This window comes from Rhincodon typus, chromosome 3, assembly GCF_021869965.1.
Source record: "Rhincodon typus isolate 14 chromosome 3, sRhiTyp1.1, whole genome shotgun sequence".
NCBI classification, from domain to species: domain Eukaryota; kingdom Metazoa; phylum Chordata; class Chondrichthyes; order Orectolobiformes; family Rhincodontidae; genus Rhincodon; species Rhincodon typus.
In genome coordinates, this window is record NC_063334.1 from 10623446 (window position 1) to 10642324 (window position 18879).

The 18879-nt window shown below is 39.8% G+C and overlaps 1 protein-coding gene across 3 annotated transcripts in view; it reads right to left on the bottom strand.

The window, feature by feature from the left end:
- Positions 1–18879, bottom strand: part of slc12a2 (solute carrier family 12 member 2) — a 254349-nt gene that overhangs the window by 43198 nt on the left and 192272 nt on the right. For all 3 annotated transcript variants that reach the window (XM_048620707.1, XM_020533892.2, XM_048620718.1), the window contains exons 11-15: positions 11875–11982; positions 9755–9878; positions 7932–8033; positions 7127–7282; positions 830–929 (exon numbers count right to left, since the gene is read on the bottom strand). In XM_048620707.1, the coding sequence (XP_048476664.1) occupies positions 830–929; positions 7127–7282; positions 7932–8033; positions 9755–9878; positions 11875–11982 (590 nt within the window). The remainder of the gene's footprint in view (positions 1–829; positions 930–7126; positions 7283–7931; positions 8034–9754; positions 9879–11874; positions 11983–18879) is intronic.

The window sequence follows — 18879 nt, forward strand, 5'->3', positions numbered from 1 at the left end:
CACCTTGTTATCTCAGATTCTCCAGCATCTGCAGTTCCTACTATCTCAGTCATGAGTCCAAATGGCCTGCTCCTGCCCCTTGTGTGAGAATATCCTTCATTTATGTACTCACTGTCTGAACCATCAGCACAGTGGTTGCAGTGTGTACTGGGCACAAGATGCACTGCAGCAATTTGTCAAGGCTCCTTTGACATGACCCTTCAAACCCATGATCTTTACCATCTGGAAGGAAAAGGGCAGCAGACACATGAAAACACAGCTGCAAGTTCCTCTCTAAGTCATACATCATCTGGAGCTGAAAAGATGTTTGTTCACTGGTCAAGTTCAGTGAATTGCCTACATAACAGTATTAAAGGAGTATTATATAGTACCACGCACACAGCAGGTACACAAGCAGATAGTGCACCATCACTACCTCAAAGGCAATTGAATGTGACAATAAATACTAATTTTGTTGACAATTCTCAAATTCCATGAACGAATTAACGAACACAAACAACAGCAGGGGTTGGTCATGTGCAACAGCAGACTTAAAGCTAATATCTTTGTGCAACAGAAATTTATATTTCAGATGTTCAATGTGAACTAGCAAAGTACCTCAACACAATTATTAACTGTACCCATATTAAATGTGGGTCTGCACTGAGTATTCCCCATGACTAGTTTCAAAGTCAAAACCTTCATGTACTAGATCATGTTCAGATGTGAATACCATTGTAGATTTTGCATTTATAGGTTTTAGTCTACGCTAAAGCCGCCTTTGGAAGATGGACATAATTAAGCTTTGCTCCCAGCATTTCAGCGTTGCTGATTCAAGTGTGGCAATTACCTGAAATTCTTTACATGGTCCTCTACTCCAGTCAGTCGAATGGCATGTTGTAAGGCATTCAAATAAGTCAAAGCCTGTGTGGAGGAACCCCAATTCACATCTACAGAAGAAATATTTTGTGTTATCATATTTAAGATACTTGCATATATTACACTATTACAATGTACATTACTCTCATAGCTTCAAGCATGCAGGCAAGTTCTAGACAAGAAAATGCAGAAAGCAGTTAGGGTCTTTTCCACACATCTATTTCATTACATGACAATAATTTACCACTTGGCTTCGAGAACAGTGTCTTATGCTTTTCTACAAAAAGCCTTTTCATCTCAGCCACATGTTTCTGCATTGAAGGTTGACTTCTTACTTTATTTGCAATGCAAGATTCCTTGACAAATACCTTGATGGTGAGATGGATGCTGGGTGAGTTGATAACAAGCGCAGGGAGATGTGTCTCAATACAGCTCTTCACCCCACCTCTCTAATGGTCAGAATCATTCCACTCGGAGTGGACCAATGGTATTAGCTGCCATGCATGCTGCATGACAATAAACTCTCCTGACAATTTGGTCAGGCTTGCAATCACCAAAATGTGGAAACCTAAGTGAAAACTTGATTGTAACATTAAAGATGTTGCAGGACATTGACAGGCTGGGTAAGAGGAATCTTCCTGTTGTAGGAGAATCAAGAACTATGGATCGCCGTTTAAAAATAAGAGGTCATCCATTTAAAAACAGAGGTGATCAATTTGTTTCGAGAGCTGTGAACCTTGATATCAATTGAGACCAGTACAGAGATTCAACTAGCAGCTGGGTAGGATGGTTGACTCTCTACCTTCCTGCCCAGAACTCGATTCTGAAAGAGGCAATGAGTCCACTTACACCACTGTTCCACCGAGTGAAGTGTCATGCCCACCTCCGAAGCTCACTGCACAAGGGAGAATAAAAGATTCCATCCTGATCTATTCTGTATCACAGAGCTTTCATGATCAGGGGTCATTCTCCAGCTTAGCGAAAAATGACAACAATGAGGGAATGAGGGAACAGCGACAGTGAGGAGTACCAAGAGAGAAGTAAAAGGCAGCAGTGGAGGTGTGGTTTCTGGAGTCCAGGATATCTTAGGCAATATAATTCCCCTCCTTCCTTAGTTTTATCCAAACCTTTGAAACAAAATCTACCCAAGTAATGATAAGTGATGACCAAAGACTAAACACAGAACTTTTGGATACAGCAGTAAAGGTTTTGAACTGCTCTTTATATTTTTTGGCAGATCAAATACCTAGGAGTTATGTGGTCTCAATTACTGACATGGTCTGTGGATTCAAGGTTCTTTGGGATCTGCTAGAAGCAAACAGAATATGGAGATCATCATTTCTGAAATTCTTTATAAAATCACAAAACCAAGGCTGCGGAGAGAATCAGCACATTGAAGCGACTACACAGCCATAGGACACCTGGCAAAGATTTAGCTCTTGCAAATGAAAATTATTACTTTGTCTGCTTTTGGCATCATTTAGTGAGTTGCTAGGTAAAAGCTAACAAATAAGGGATTTATTTTTCATCTCGGAAATACAAAAGGTCCGAATCATAGCAATTGCCTAAAGAGGAACTGTACTTTCCGGTTTCAACTTATTTAATATACATTTAAAATCATATTGGACAAATACTATGCCTATCATTTAAAGGGAAAATAATCCAAAGATTAAAGAACGGAAGCCTCATTTCCTGAAAAGTTTGAAACAACTGAGTTATATAACAATTTTTCCCCCCATTGATGCATAATTATTACAATAACGGTATTAAGGGCTGGAAAGGGTGAATAGCGGATAAGGAACTGCGAGAGAGAATTTGTACATTTTATTTCCTCCCCAAGTAAACAAAGCGGCATTCTGGTTTATGTCTGAATAGGCTATGTTTGACAGCGGCCATAAAAGAAACGAAGCAACTAAGGGGAATAGGTTTTCTTTTAAGAATAACACAACACGTACTAGTTGCAATATCAATTTGTCAAGTTACAAACTAATGATTCCAGTTTCTTTGCAAAGTAAATTCTATCACAATTGGCAACAAAATCTTTTCTATTTTAAACAGGCTTATCTACAACTACAAAACAAAAAGTTAAAAAGTGATTCAAAGAGCCTCAATTTTAAATTACAAAACAAGTCTGATTATAGTTAAACTGAGAAAGGAACTTACTTAAACACTTACATCAATGCATGTACACTCCATTTACAATTTATGAAACAAAGGTAAAGTATCAATAACGAATACAAGGGCAAAACAAAAGAACAATTTGTATGATACACTAGATCTGACATTTAAAATTATGCTCAAAATGCTCAGTGCTGCAGTTCATAGATAATCCTGCAGGCAAAATACTTCAATCAAGTCTTCCAAATTATCACAACCACATTGTGGTTTGCGGATGCCTAAATGCTCTGTTCCTGTTTCAACAATTATTGTCAGTTTAACTTTATCCTCCTGGGTCTAGTACAAGTTTTATTTTTAAGAAAGATCATACATGCACAAGAGTGTAAGGGTGTAGTCTGCACAGCTCTATTCGCATGGACTCAAATCAGCAATTCTAACATAGGATTGCTAGAATAAGAATCAATTTTGACAAAATCAATTCCACAAGAATGCAACTATACATTCTTTATACCCTATCTCCCCTTTATTTTTTTTTGTACAATTCTTTAGCATTCCAACTTATTTCTGGCACACAGCCAAGATCCTGCGCAACTCAGCCCCAGCTCTCTGCCTGATCCCCATCTTTGCTCTAAGTCTCGACACACAATCTTAGTGAGTTCAGTCCGATGGCTTTCCTACAGTTGAAAGCTCCTGTTTCTTTCATACACCTTGCCTCTCCTACCCCAATCCAGAATGGCAACATGACTTGCCCCTTGACTCATTGGAACTCAGCTCCTATATCTATACCGTTGCTGTGTTTTGTGAGGACGTACAAAACTTGCATGACAGAATTAAACAAAGAATTTGAATAGCAATGTACAATAGATAAATCACAAGAAAATCAATGAGTAAAAGCAACAGTTTTTTAAAAAAAAAGTACACGAGACAAAACAAAAAGCAATGTTATGAAAGACAGATACACACAACAGGAGGCACACAATTGTTACTCACTTACTGAAAGAGGAAGAGAATTTCATCATTCAGAAAGCCCCACAACCAGATTATCCCAGCTACACTTTCACCGTGCTCAGAGAAAACAGTTAAAAATAACCTTAGCATTTTTGTTCAACTAGCTTTCTCCATTTCAATTACATACTGTTCTCAACTTTACATTGTCTTCAGAGTGGTGAAAATGGGCCGGTCTCAGTCACTCCAACTCTTCTCAAGCCATTATTGTGCAGTCGCAGCTTGAAATGCTCCTAAAATTCAGCTTGAGCAATGTACTTGGCACACTTTTCTTTCTTCCACCCGCAAAAATTCTATTTACCATCTTCTTTCTCCACCATACAAGACATTCAAAATGCATTTTTTAAAAATATAAGAACACTGTGTAACCACCAATTTTCGAATTGATTCAAATTATTTGCCCAACATTGGAGAAAGGTAACACAAAAAGGGTCCGATGATCCTTCTTCAGAACTAGACAAAACATTAACTCGGCTTTCTTTCTACAAATGCTACCAGAACCGCAGAGTTTCTCCAGAAATTTCTGTTTCTATTTCAGATTTCCAGCATCCTTTTGTTTTACAGAATAGAAATTTCTATTAAGTCTCGCTATAAGAATCTTGCCTGGAAGAGCACACAGTGGGGTCTGCATCAAGGTGGTGCATCTACAAAAGGTATTAAAGTTGTTGGAGGCCTAGGCCTCCCGAGGCCTAATCCAGAGGCTTAGGCTAATGCTCAGCAAACAGGTTCCAATCCCATCAAGATAGCTGGCAGAATCTGAATTCAATTAATAAATGATTCTAGTGACCACAAAACTCATCTGATTCACCAATGTCCTGAAGGGAAGGAAATCTGCTGACCATGCTTTGTCCAGCCTCCAAGCGGCTCCATACCAACAGATTGGTTCGACTTTTAACCTGCCCTCTGAGATGGCCTTGAATGCCATTTTCGTTGCAACAATTAGGGATGGGCAACAAGTGGTCTGCCAGCAACACACGCGTCCCGTGAATTTTTTTTTAAGGGAAGGAAGATATAGACACGGAGATGTTTAATCTTGGACAGCAAATGACATGTCTGTTGATTAGATAATTTTCATGTACCATCCAGGATGCATATCAGTATCGCGTGGTACCAGGCATTTCATTCAAACTGAAGACAGACAAGCACTAGTGGAAAATGGGTTACAGGGCAGGTGTAAACTTATACTGTGGCAACATTTACCTCTTCTTATCTAGAGAAGAAGAGAGGCTGCACTAAGCTGAACCAAGCTTGTAAAACCTTGGTATCTAATAGGACCTCAAGACAATAGAAGCTGCCAACCTCAAATGAATATCAATAGATGGCCTTAAAATGATGTCAGCAGTGAGGCACCAGGTCAAGAAATAAATCTGACCTAATCTTTCAGATGTACTGATGCGAATTTATGTTTCAGCAGGCCTTATCCATTGATAACAGGGAGGTTAAGAAGATCCAAAGACTTTTGTACCACATTGTTCATCTGCAATATAGGAAATCTTTGATGATTTGGTAGAATGCTCAAAATCCAAATTGATACGGTGATAACTGATCAAGAATAGCTTTATACAGAAGATGAAAACGGAGGACAAAATGAGCAGCTATTTACCATCACAACTAGCAGTTCACAATGATTTTACTTAAGTGATAATCTGGATTTAGTATTGCAGACAGAATGCAATACGAGTTGAGTGGAAGCTAATGAAGAACAGGACTCCAATGAATTTTGATTTTAACTGCAGTCCAGCTACTTTAAAGGAATCTGAGAATTTTATGCACTTTTGCACAGTACCCAGTTTTCTCATCTTCAATTACAAGCTATATCAAGTTACCTGGTTACCACTAGCAGTCATCCAACAGTCTGTAAATTATTGATTAGTTTGACAGCCTAGAAACAAGAAATTAGACAAAAGGATCTGGAAATCTTTGGAAGATTTAATCCTAGCAGAAGACACAACCTGACATCTGAAACCCACAGCCACAGAAAAGTTACTGATGAAGGTTAAGTCACAATGACATAGTTACCGTGTCTAGAACCTATCTGCAGATAGCAGCTAAAGATAAGCTCACTTTTTCAGTCAGACTTTTCTTTAAAAGAAAGGTTGAACAAAGGATTCCTGAATAAAGATCCAATACTGAAAATTTGTCATCCACAAGAGAATTCCAGAAAAAATTACAAATTTAGCTCACATTTTAAGAAATATAAAGGATAACCCAGAAAAGTGCACCAAATCAAAACCTAAAGCTAAAATCCCGTTTATTTGTATAGATTTATTTCAATTACACTTTGAAAACTGTTCATTTTATCGCATGTAAGATCACATGATGTGAGATACAGGAGAGAATTTCTATGCAAGAGTGACAGCTGGAGTGCAATAGATGACCATTTTTTTCCAAAACTATTGTTTAAACTACAATGTACACTTGAAACAGCATTACAACAGTTCCCTAGCATGATGTCTGATGACAGGTAATGGTTCAGCAAAATTAACTGACTTACAGGAACACACGAACAGGAATAGGCCATTCAACCCCTCTAGCCTGTTTTACCATTCAGTAGGGTCATGGCTCATTCAACATTCCTCAAGTCGCTTCATTCCCTAAAGAAGAATCTTTTAGCCTTAAATATACACAAGAACTCTGCTGTCACAACTCTCTGTGGCAAGGTGTTTCAAAGACTCTCAACTCTGACAGAAGAAATTCCTTATCTCAGTTTTAAATTGACACCGCTTTATTCTAAGGCCATGCTCTCTGGCACTAGACTCTTCAATGAGCAGAAAATATCCTCTATTTTTGTTTACGCTGTCAAACCCTTGCAGAATCCTATACGTTCCAGTGAGATCACCCCTCATTATTCTAAACTCCAGAGAAGTCGAGTCCCAACCTGTCTAGGCCTTTGCTCATGAAGGCAATCTCTCCATACCAGGGATCATCCTCATGAACCTTCTCTGAACTGCCTCCAATGAAATGATATCCTTACAAGACAGAAATTATGTCTTCCTGCTATGTACTGCTTCTCCTGCTGGAGTTATCAGGAGAGATTTAGACTTCATAGTCAATCTGAAAGGTAAACACTAAATGCAGAGTAACAACACATGAATTAGCACAAGAAATTGAAAATCTTGTTCACACCTTCTCGGAGTTACCTTACCTGGTTTCTTGTAGGTGACATAAATATATAAAGCAAGGACAATGACATTTGTCAATAGTGCTGCCCACCAATTGATGACGAACATTACCCCACAGCACAAGATAGCACCAATTAATGAAATCCACATGTTATACCATCTGAAGGCAGGTCGCCAACCTAAGTACAGAAGGAAGGAAGAGATCATTAAAGTACAGCTACATTGCAAGGCTTTGAGATGCAAAATTACATAGATCCTTAAGATCTGTGAAAGAGTATTAGCTGCAGGCACAACACAGTATGAATGCGTGCCATATAGTTTGGGCAAAGTAAATCTCTCAGATTGTAATCAAATTGAAAATGACAAATATTTCTCATGAAACAAGATCATTCACAAGTTTTCTAGGATGGTCTTAGTTCAATGCTAGTAATTGATGAATAAAAGTTGATTGAGCGCAGTTGGCAACTGGCAGGTGTATGGGAGACCAATTGAAAAGGCCAAACCAAAACAATTTTGTGGGAACAGAAAACAAATGATAGTGTTTGTTTTTTCCCCCCTAAGTGGAGAGGCAGAAAGAGAAGAAATGATTACATCTCCAGAGAACCATTGCCAAGAGATCAGCAGACATTTTATCATCCAATAGCTGAAAATGCTACTAGCCAGTTTAAAATACAAAAAAAAACTGCTTTTGTATGAATACCCTTCCCAATGGGCAGACAAATACACCCCCCACCACCCACACATATTCCAAACACAAGTAAACAAGTACACTCAAAATACAAAGTTGAATTCAGCCAGGCATATTTCTTCTGTTAACTGGATTCTTACCTGGAGATTTAGCAAGAGAAGCATGGAATACTGAGAAATTAATCAAAGCATATGAGGCCAGGAAAAAATTGGAAATGATTGGCGCAATGACATTCAACTCAGCTGTAAAATAAACACACAAAATAAACAGCAGGAAAAAAAATGACAATTGCAAATTACCTTAGCTATTCCCAGACCAACTAACCATTTAAAAGCACAGCTGCCAGTTCACTTGATGATAAAACAAACATTACGAGAAAGATACACAGACAAAACACTACCCCACAAATGATAATTAACCTGACCAAAATCAATTTAAATTTAGATTTAAAAAAGTGAGCAATTCTATTTGTGTGTCACTGTGTATCAGTGATGTATTCATTTCCTAACATTAGCTGTATGCACACATTGTTCAACCTATTTTCTGTTGTACGACTAGCTTAAATACATCAGCATTTCAGTACTCTTTAAACATGATGTGCAAATATAATTCCCTATATCTGTAAATTGTTACTATAGTTACAGCAAGTAGACTACAAAAACCAATTCACCAGTTGCGAAACAATACAAGAGTACGGAGGATGTGAAAAAGGTGATAAAAAGTTTTAAACAACACAGCAGGCCAGGCAGCATCAGAGGGGCAGGAAAGCTGTCGTTTCAGGTTGGCACCCTTCTTCAGAAAGTTCTTCTGATTTTCTGAAGGGTTCAGACCTGAAACGTCAGCTTTCCTGCTCTTCTGATGCTGCCTGGCCTGCTGTGTTCCTCCTGCTCCACACTGTTTTATCTGACTCCAGCATTAGCAGTTCTTACTATCTCTAATAAAAGGCTTTGTTTTTATTAGTTTCGAGATTGTAGGTTTCACCTAATGCTTGGAGGACCAGTGAATAACAAACTTTAACCTCTTTTTAGGTATAAATTATTCTGTACTTCAGAGACTTCTGTCCAAAGCTTTCCTCCACTGTTAAACCCAACTGCTTTCTGCTTTTCTGAAGGGTCCCAACCCAAAACGTCAGCTTTCCTGCTCCTCTGATGCTGCCTGGCCTGCTGCGTTCCTCCAGCTCCACATTCTGTTATCTCGGACTCCAGTATCGGCAGTTCCTACTATCTCTGCCTTCTCACTTTCACTGGGAGTCACGTCCCTCTAGGTTCAGCAGTTCCCGGAACTCCGCTCTTCACCATGGTCTGAGTAAACTTTGGGAAATTGCTTTGATCAATATTTTCTCATGTTGCTTCAAATTTTTAAAAAGTGATGGCTCAAGATCCTTCGTGGAACACACTCATAACAGGATTATAGAATTGCTTCAGCACAGGAAGCCAAGTTAACCAATTAGCTTTGCAGGGATCTGGCAAAGATGCAACTCAAGTCCTGCCCTTCCCTTGCAAATCTTTCACTCCTTAGGTGTTTATCTCATCTCCTTATCAAAGCCCTAACTGTATCTGCCTCTAACACATTCAGACAATAAATTTCAGATTGTAACCAGTCACTGCTTTAAAAACATCTTGTATTGCCAATCATCTTAAATTGGTGTCCCCCTAGTTCTGTCAATAGACAGTTTCTAAGAAAATCTACCTCAACTTTGCCAATTTATCCATATCACCAAGGTCCTCTGAACTTCCTCCTAAAGAGATCAACCGCAAAGTAGTTTTAAAATTGTTGGTTGCAGGAGGAAGAAAAAAAGAATTTTCTGAGATTTCCTTTTTTGTTAATGTTAAGTGTTTACCCAGACAATGCAGTTATAGACAATTGATTCTACTTGATAGTAAGTCTACACTGATTCAATCCACAAAATTACCAAACTAATGTTTGTGTTACAAATTTGTCTTTTATCAAAATATTGACTAACCAATCAGTATGAATCCCAGACCAATGAAGAATGTGAGAACATATCCACGTAATGGTTCATTGTTCTTCCCATAACCAACTGAAAACACGTGAAGACCAGGATATATATTATCCTTACACAAAGCCTAGAGGAAAAAATATTTATTACTGTAGACCAGGTACATAAAAATATAATAACTAAAAGACAAACAGAAGTTTTTGAAATCCTTTTTTCCCCTAAAGCATATGAACACGTTTCCTGAGGGAACTGAGCTACATGTGACAATTTAACTTCTATCAATACATTCATAAGGCAGCATTTCAATGATGTCCTAAAATTTCAATTATCTAGATTGCTGCAAACAGAATGTCTGAGATTTTGGAAACTTATTAATTCAGATTGGATTTAATAGTAGGCTGGGTTAAAAAAGAACTACTTATAATTAAAAGTACTTCTGCTTCTTTGCAACGTCCGTATAATTAAAGTGACGTATATCTAAACACAAAACATGTCGTGTTAGAGCCGGCTCTGGGCAATGTAACAGGACAAGTAATAAAATGTAAAAATAACATTTGAGAAACAGTGACCATAAGGCATTTAGGCTCACATTGTAAAGACAGGAGAGCCACACACACACAGACAGTGAGGGACAGTCTAAAGGTAAATGCACTGCACTGAGATCAGTTGACGTAAAAGTAATTGAAAAGAAACAGTCAAGGTTAATCAGTTGTGAAAATAGCCAAGTACAAGCAATACTGAAGTCTAAAATGGATAAGATTACAGATAAAAGATTGCAATTAGGAATAAGATGGGTGTGTCAAAGGCAAGGTCTTGCACAAAGGGAGTTCAGAGTAAAAATTATTCTGAAAAAGCAGAAATAAAGCTACCTCAATTATGCTTGAAGGATGATCGTTGTGCAAGGTCAATTGCTCAACAGTTTAATGGGAAAGTCAAGATATCAAACAACCAAAAAACATTGTCGTCTTAATTTAAAAGTGATACAAGCCTCAAATACAATGCTTTTTTATTATCTTATTTCATACTTAATTTTACGCAGTTTATGGTTCAGATTTTATGCTAACAGTCATCTATATGCCTCATTGTGTCAATTGAAAGACATAAATAAAAGGTTTTGCCACAGGTACAAAGCGGGCACTGAATCAAATGTTCAGGTTGGCAAGCACAAACTCTGAAATGAGCAACACAGTCACTTTGCTTCCTCGTTAATCAGCACTGGGCTGCTCCCTGATATAAACATTTGCCTTTCCAGCTAATGTACAACTAATCAAGATGGAGCTGGACGTGGCTCTTGTGGCTAAAGGGATCAAAGGATATGGGGAGAAAGTGGGAGTGGGATACCATATTGAATGGTACAGGTTCGAAGGGCCAAATGGCCTATTCCTGCACCTATTTTCTATGTTTCGAAATGAGGCAGAAATTTTTGTTCTCTTACCTTTCTCTGCTCTCACTTGTGAGTACTGGTGTGTGGTATTAGCTTTCTGTCTGAATATCCTCTTATTGCTGTTACAATATGTTTTTGTACACAAGTTTATTACTCAAAAATAAACGTAAAAAATCCTAAAATTGTATGGCTTCTCACTGCAACATGTAAAAATTCTTCAGTTATGAGAGAAATTTAAAACCAAGCTTTTATTGAAAAGTCATTGTTCTCAGCAAGATTATTTAGGATGTTTATGAAGTGTGCCCTGAGAATATTCATTAAACATTGGTACCGACTCAGATATTTAAAGCACTGAATGAAGCCATTTGGCCCACCGTGGCTACCCCAATTCTAATTTCCAGCTTTTGACCCATAGCCCTGGAGGGTATAGCAACACAAGTGAATACCTAAATACTGCGTAAAATGTTACAGTTTCTGACTCAAACACCGCTTTAAGCAGTGAGTCCCAAACTGCCAACATCTATGCCTCTTGTTCACTGACCCCCTAAAGGGTAAAGTGCCTTCCCATCCACCCAAACCTTATGTCCCTCAATCTTACGCTGGTTGAATTAATTAGTTGAGAATAGCCTTAGGTTAAATCCACAAATGAACACTTAAATTTATCAGGAGCAATCAAATAAAGTTAACAAGCGAAAATGAACATGGAACAATCACCGAACATTTGGAGTGGTGTACTTACCTGGAATATTTTGGGAGCGCTCACTAATGAGGCCAGAGCAGAAGAAAGCGTAGCTGAAAAGATTCCTGCAGTAATCAAAGGCCCAAATCCAGATATTAGGCTCATGACCTAAAAAAAAAAATCCAGGTTAATCTACAGTTAGATTACACTCTAATGTTAACCTTTTTCTGGTTTTCTTTTCAGGGTAAGTGTTAGGTTAGTTGAAACATGGTTTCAATGTTCTAGATGCATTTGAACCAACTAAAACCACTCTCATATGCCACAATATGGAAACTGACATGAAAGAAACGAGGTGTCGAGGGGTCTTAAGCGAAAACATTTTAACACACATACTATATGATATTTTTTAAAGTTACAAAAAAATGTTTATGGAAAACCTCAGCAGGTCCAGCAGCATCTGGTGAGAAACTGTGAAGGCATGGAGTCCAATATGACTTCTCTTTGGATCGATGTAATGATTTGTTCAGCACTAAAAATAGTATAAACCCTTCCTAAAGGATCAGGAACCAAATTAATCTCAGAAATAAATGAGCAATGCTTGGCTTTGAGTGCCCCACAACCAAAAGGTGGAGAACAACAAACTCAAGTTTCTTATTCAAGAAGCATAAATTCCACAATTCTCCAGTTTTAACTGCTTTGGGTCAGGACCAATTAAGTAAATATTCATTTACTTCAGGCCTCAGTGGTCTGGGAACAGCTATCCATTTTTAAAAAAAAGTCAATGATCATGTCATATACAAATTTCAAAGCTAAGGCTTTAAAAATTGACTGGGTTGCTACTGAAATACTCTGATAATAGTTGAATACCATTAAAAGTCCTTGCAGACCATCTGACATCAAGTAATTTAATGTTTCAAATTTATTTTTAGTTTCTAATTATTAATTAGAGATGCATGAAAACAATGATATGCACAAATTTCCACACCTTAATGGACACCAACTGGTAAGTAAACAAAATTGAGATTGAATAAATTAAAATGAAGCAACGTTCATTAATCCTATGAAACAAGGTTCCTTTGTGTATCCAGAAAACTGCACCATGAAGTAACAAGCAGTGAATATGATCAATCTCTCACCTTGAACAATTCCACAAAACTCAAGACAAAGTACATTGACATTCTTTACTCATTCATGGGACGTGGATGTGTCTCGCCAGGCCAGTATCTGTTGTCCATCCCTAATTGCCTCGAGGGCAGTTGAGAGTCAACCACATTGCTATGGCTCTGGAGTCACACATAGGCCAGACTAGGTAAGAGTAACAGATTTCTTTCCAGAAGGGCATTAGTGAACCAGATCGGTTTTCATCCAATCACAATGGATTTATGGTCACCATTAGAATCTCGATCCCAGATTTTGTTTTTTTCATTGATTTCAAATTTTATCGTCTGCTATGGTGGTGGGTATTTGAACCTGGGTCCTCAAAACATTACCTGCGTCTCTGGATCAATGGTCTAGAAATGAAACCCCAAGGTCACCGCCTTCCCTAATGTTGATGGACCCCTACATGTAGGCTTCTTTGTTTTTACTTTCAATTCATTCACAGGATATGGGCATCAATGTCTGGGCCAGCCTTTATTGTCCATCCCAAGTTGTTCTCGAGAAGGTGGTGGTGGAGTTGCCTCCTTGAGCCGCTGCTGTCCGTGTGTTGCAGGTAGACCCATGATGCCATTTGGGAGGGAATTCCAGGATTTTGACTCCGTGATACTGAAGGAACAGTGTTATATTTCCAAGTCAGGATGGTCAGATGGTGTGTGGGGGTGGGGCGCGGGGAGCGCTTGCACATCGTTGTACTCCCATGTCTCCACTACCATTGCCCTTCTAGGTGGTAGTGGTTGTGAATTTTGAAGGTGCTGTCTCTGAAGACTTGGTGAATTTCTGTAGTGCATTTTGGAAATGGTGAGTGTCAGCGGAGGAGGCAGCGAATGTTTGTCAATGTGGTGCCAATCAGCAGGCTTTGTGCTGGATGGTATCAAGCTTCGAGTTGTCAAAGAAGCACCCATCCTGGCAAGTGGGGAGTATTCCATCACACTCCTGATTTGTGCCTTGTTGTAGATACTGAACAGCCTTTGGGGAGTCAAGTGGAGAGTTACTCTGGCTACAAGAGCAGATGGGAGGCTGTGAATCCTTCAGTGTTTAAAAGGGGAGTCTAGTTGAGTTTTTGTTAGATCACAGAATCCCTACAGTGTGGAAACAGGCTCTTCAGCCCAACAAGTCCACACTGTCCCTCAAATCATCCCACCCAGACCCATCCCCCTATAACCCACCTCATCTACACATCCCTGAACACTACAGGCAATTTCCCATGGCCAATCCACCTAGCCTGCACATCTTTGGACTGTGGGAGGAAACCGGAACACCCAGAGGAAACACACAGAGACAGACAGTTGCCCGAGGGTGGAACTGAACCCAGGTCCCTGGTGCTGTGAGGCAGCGGTGCTAACCACTGAGCAACCACGCCGCCCCATGTTACATACATGGGTAATAGTAATCTCCAGGACATTGAATGTAGGGGATAAAAAAGTGGTAGGAGTGCCATTGAACGTCAAGGGGTGATTGGTGAATTGTCTAGTTGAAGATGGCCTTGACTGGCACTTGTGGCACAAACGTTCCTTGCCACTTGTCAGCTCAACCAGCATCTTGCTGCATTTGAACATTGACTGCTTCACTATCCGAGTCACTGGTGAATACACATGCCACTTCAGACCTTATGATGGAGTGAGCAACCATCATCTTTATCAAAACGTTGGCAATGTACTGCCACTGAATTTGAGCTTTGCTCAGTTCTCTTCAAATTGAACAGTACTTTTCAGAAGAAAATTCTCTCATTTAAATAGAAATTGTGCTTTGTTTCCAAGTTTAAAAAAAGCACATGGAGTGAGAGAGATAGTGGATGAGTTAGTGTCTCACTAACTTAATTGAGTTTTTTGAAGTATTCATGAGGAGCACCAATGAAGGTAGAGTAATGAATGATCTATACAGGCTTCAGCAAGGCGTTTGACAAGGAGTTCCTCACAGTAGACTGGTTAGCAAGGTTAGATCACATGGAATACAGGAAGAGCTAGCCGTTTGGATTCAGAATTGGCTCAAAAGGTAGGAGACAGAGCGTGGTGGTGGAGGGTTACTTTTCAGACTGGAGGCCTGTGACCAGCGGTGTGCCACAAGGATCAGTGCTGGGTCCACTGTTTTTTGTCATTTATACAAATGATTTGGATGTGAACATAGGGAGGTATAGTTAGTACGTTTGCAAATGACACCAAAATTGGTGGTCTAGTGGACAGCGATAAGGATATGGGCCAATGGATTGAGTGGCAGATGGAGTTTAATTTAGATAAATGTGAGGTGCTGCATTTTGGAAAGGCAAATCAGGGCAGGATTTATACACTTCATGGTAAGGTCCTGGGGAGCGTTGATGAACAAAGAAACCTTGGAGTGCAGGTTCACAGTTCCTTGAAAAGAGTTTCAGGCAGACAGGACAGTGAAGGTGGTGTTTGGCATGCATGCCTTTATTGGTCAGTGCACTGAATATAATGAGTTGGGAGGTCATGTTACGGTTGTACAGGACATTGGTTAGGCCACTATTGGAATAGTGCGTGCAATTCTGGTCACCCTGCTCTTGGAAGGATGTTGTGAAACTTGCAAGGGTTCAGAAAAGATTTATAAGGATGTTGTCAGGGTTGGAGGGTTTGAGCTATAGGGAGAGGCTGAATAGCCTGGGGCTATTTTCCCTGGAGTATTGGAAGCTGATGAGTGACCTTATGGAAGTTTATAAAATCATGAGGTGCCTGGATAGGGGAAATAGCCAAGGTCTTTTCCCCAGGGCAGCAGAGTCAAAAAATAGACAGCATAAGTTTAAAGGGGAGAGAGGGAAAAGATTTAAAAAGGGACCCAAGAAGCAACTTTTTCACACGGAGGGTGGTGCGTGTATGGAATGAGCTGACAGAGGAAGTGGAGGCGGCTGGTACAACAACAATATTTAAAAGGCGTCAAGATGGGTATATGAATAGGAAGAGTTTAAGAGGGATATGGGCCCAATGCTGGCAAATGGGACTGGATTAATTTAGGGTATCTGGTCAGCATGGACAAGTTGGACCGAAGGACAAGTTTCCATGCTGTACAGCTGTGTGACTCTAGGCACACTTTCCAATTTCAAGCACTAAAAGGGGAGACTCTAATCAAAATAGCTTCCCACATCTGTTCAACATGTTCATGCATTTCTTTCTTGAGAGCAAGTAAGTTCTTCAAGCTGCCCAGCCCTGAAAAGATTGCATTGCCTAAATCTCAGTGCACAAGTGAAGAAATCTTATCTAGAAAGGACCTGGGGCAGGGATAGCCCCAGTTGCAGTGCTGGAGACAGAGCTGCTCTGCAACAGCCTGGGAAAAGCACACTGTATTAGCAGCCTATCTGGTAGTTAAGCGGTCACCAGCTACTTTTGCTTTCAGGAAAGGAATGCAGGAAAATGTTTAATATATGCAAAGAAGCTCTTCCGATTTGAAACCGCCTCCTTCCAGTGATTGAAAAAGGACCATGCATCTTTCCCCCTCTCCATGCACATTTTACTTTAATTCAGGAAACATTGCGTGCATGAAATAAAGAACTCCTTATGCAATATGGTCCACCTATTGAGAAGTACCAGCCAAATTAGACACGGGACTCCTTTAGCTCAGTAATGTCACAACAGACTCTGACTGCTGCAGGAAATATGCTCCCCAGATTGCTCAGCAGAAGACGTTGGATTCCAAGGATTGCAAGACAGGAACATTTTAAAAAAAAAAACTTTTGTTTTTACTTCCAGGTTTGTCCTTTCTGTCTCCATTAAGTAACTGAAAGGAGAAAATACTATTTTTCTTAGCCTCACTGGTTTGGACTTTTCAGAATGGGTCAATATTGTCACAGAGGCTCCCCCACAAGGACTACAATGTAATAGCAATTACATTATTCCCATAACTTGCGGCATTGCGCTACATATCACTGATTAGGAAGGCCACAAAGTAAAGAAAAGGTGAGTAACTGATATGCTGGCAGCATGAAGTTTTTTTTTTTAAGAAAAATTACAACCAAATAATGAGAAACCAATTTGAAGCTTTCTTTGGTTTTATCTTCGAGTTTAAGAAGATCTCTCACATTCTTTTGCCAAGCAGTGCATGAAAACCACTTTTATATGTTTGGACAGTGAAGAGCCAAGGAACACAACCTTTAGTAGTACTTAAAAACAAGATTTGGAAATATTCACCAACTACAAAAAAATTCAAAGCAGTTTAAAGATCGATGCTGCTGCCTACCTCTATTTTTAATAAATCACAACACTATGCCCTGCTAGATTCAAGGGCATGCAATAGTTATAAACACCTTTTAACCTTTGCTCATTAATTTTTTGTTCTACTACACATAACCGAAGATGAGAAAATCAGTTTATGACTCGTTAAAATTCCATAAAGTGTTCACTTTAACTGTCTAATTTTTACAATACTTGGATGTTACTCAAAGCTTTTTTTCCCAGTTTGAGTGGAAAATTCCCTTCTAATTCAATGGTAACTTTTTGGTCCTGACTCAAGGAGGATTCTAGAAACTATTCCACCTCCTTCTTAGACTCCTTTGTTTATGTGGAATAACTTTAACTGCAGTGACCTGCTTCTATCTATCGAGCAGATAAGTGCCAGAGAACATTTTGTTACATGTGCCAAACTTGCATTTTGCTATGATGAAGTGGTTTCATTAACGCTTCAATATAACCAGACGTAAAAATGTAAACAAAGGTACAGTGACTCGATTCAGTCCATGATCACCAACTGTTTAGAAACACTGCTGAAGTCTAGGGCAATAGTCATACTCTCCCTTGGTGTGTTTAGAGGCAGGGAAGGTGTTTACATCCTCAGGATAGAATATAGAACATAGAACAGCACAGTACAGGCCCTTCAGCCCATGATGTTGTGCCGAACTTTTACCCTAAACCTAAGGTCTATCTAACCTCCACCCCTACCTTGTACTATCATACCAGCATGGGGACCCACACCCATTACCCCCATGGCAGGAACTGCTCTATTGTCCATTGATGCTCTCAAACAGGTAATAGCCAATTACAGGCCTCTTCCCACCACACTGAGATCAACCCAAGGACAAAAGGCCCCTGTGGTACAGTGGTAGTGTTCCAACCTCTAGTCTAGAAGGTTTGGGTTCAAATGGAGACATATCAAATTACGCCCAACCAGGTTGATGCAAAACAACCCAAGGGACCAAACTGCAATGATGTCACAAAGCAACCCTGTGGGGTTTCTTTTACCGATGTGGGGGTTGGGTGGGAGGAATCAGTCCTTTATTCAAATCATTCCATATCAAGAGGGTGGGGCACCAACCCCACCCCTCCCATAACCTTCACTCCGAAGAGTATTCTCCTGATAGTCTACTGAGTACTTTCCCACAGCGACCACTTTCTACCAGAGCCAGACAGATGCCAGTGTTTGACAAGATAGTAGCTCACGAAGGGTGGAACATCCTGCAGTAGGGGTCCTTCATGTTAGGAGATGGTGAACGGTGACCCAACTGCCTGATGGGATCATTAAACTATTATTCCAGGGCCATACACAGAACAACTCTGCATCCAGGGCCAAGACTCCCGCAGCTCTCCTCTACAGGGTTCCCCTCCTTTGCAGGTGTGCACTGAAATTTAGACACTGCAAATTTGTCAGGGTGAGTGAAAGTATAGGGAACTACCAGCTACATAATGTATGTCTGAATTTTTCACATGTTTCAGGGTCCCACTGTCTGATCAAAAGGGGCACGAGAATCAAAAGATGACAACGTACAGTCAGTATAACAGTCGCTGGGCTATGACCTTCCCTAAAAGTGGACATTCAGTGGCCAGAGGGGAAGCTAGTCATCTAGTTAAACACAAGTGGTCTCTCAAAACATATGGGATATTATGAGTGCATTCAGCACCTGAGCAGCAGCACAATGACTTTTAAAAAAGAGGGAGAGGGAGAGGGAGAGGGAGAGGGAGAGGGAGAGGG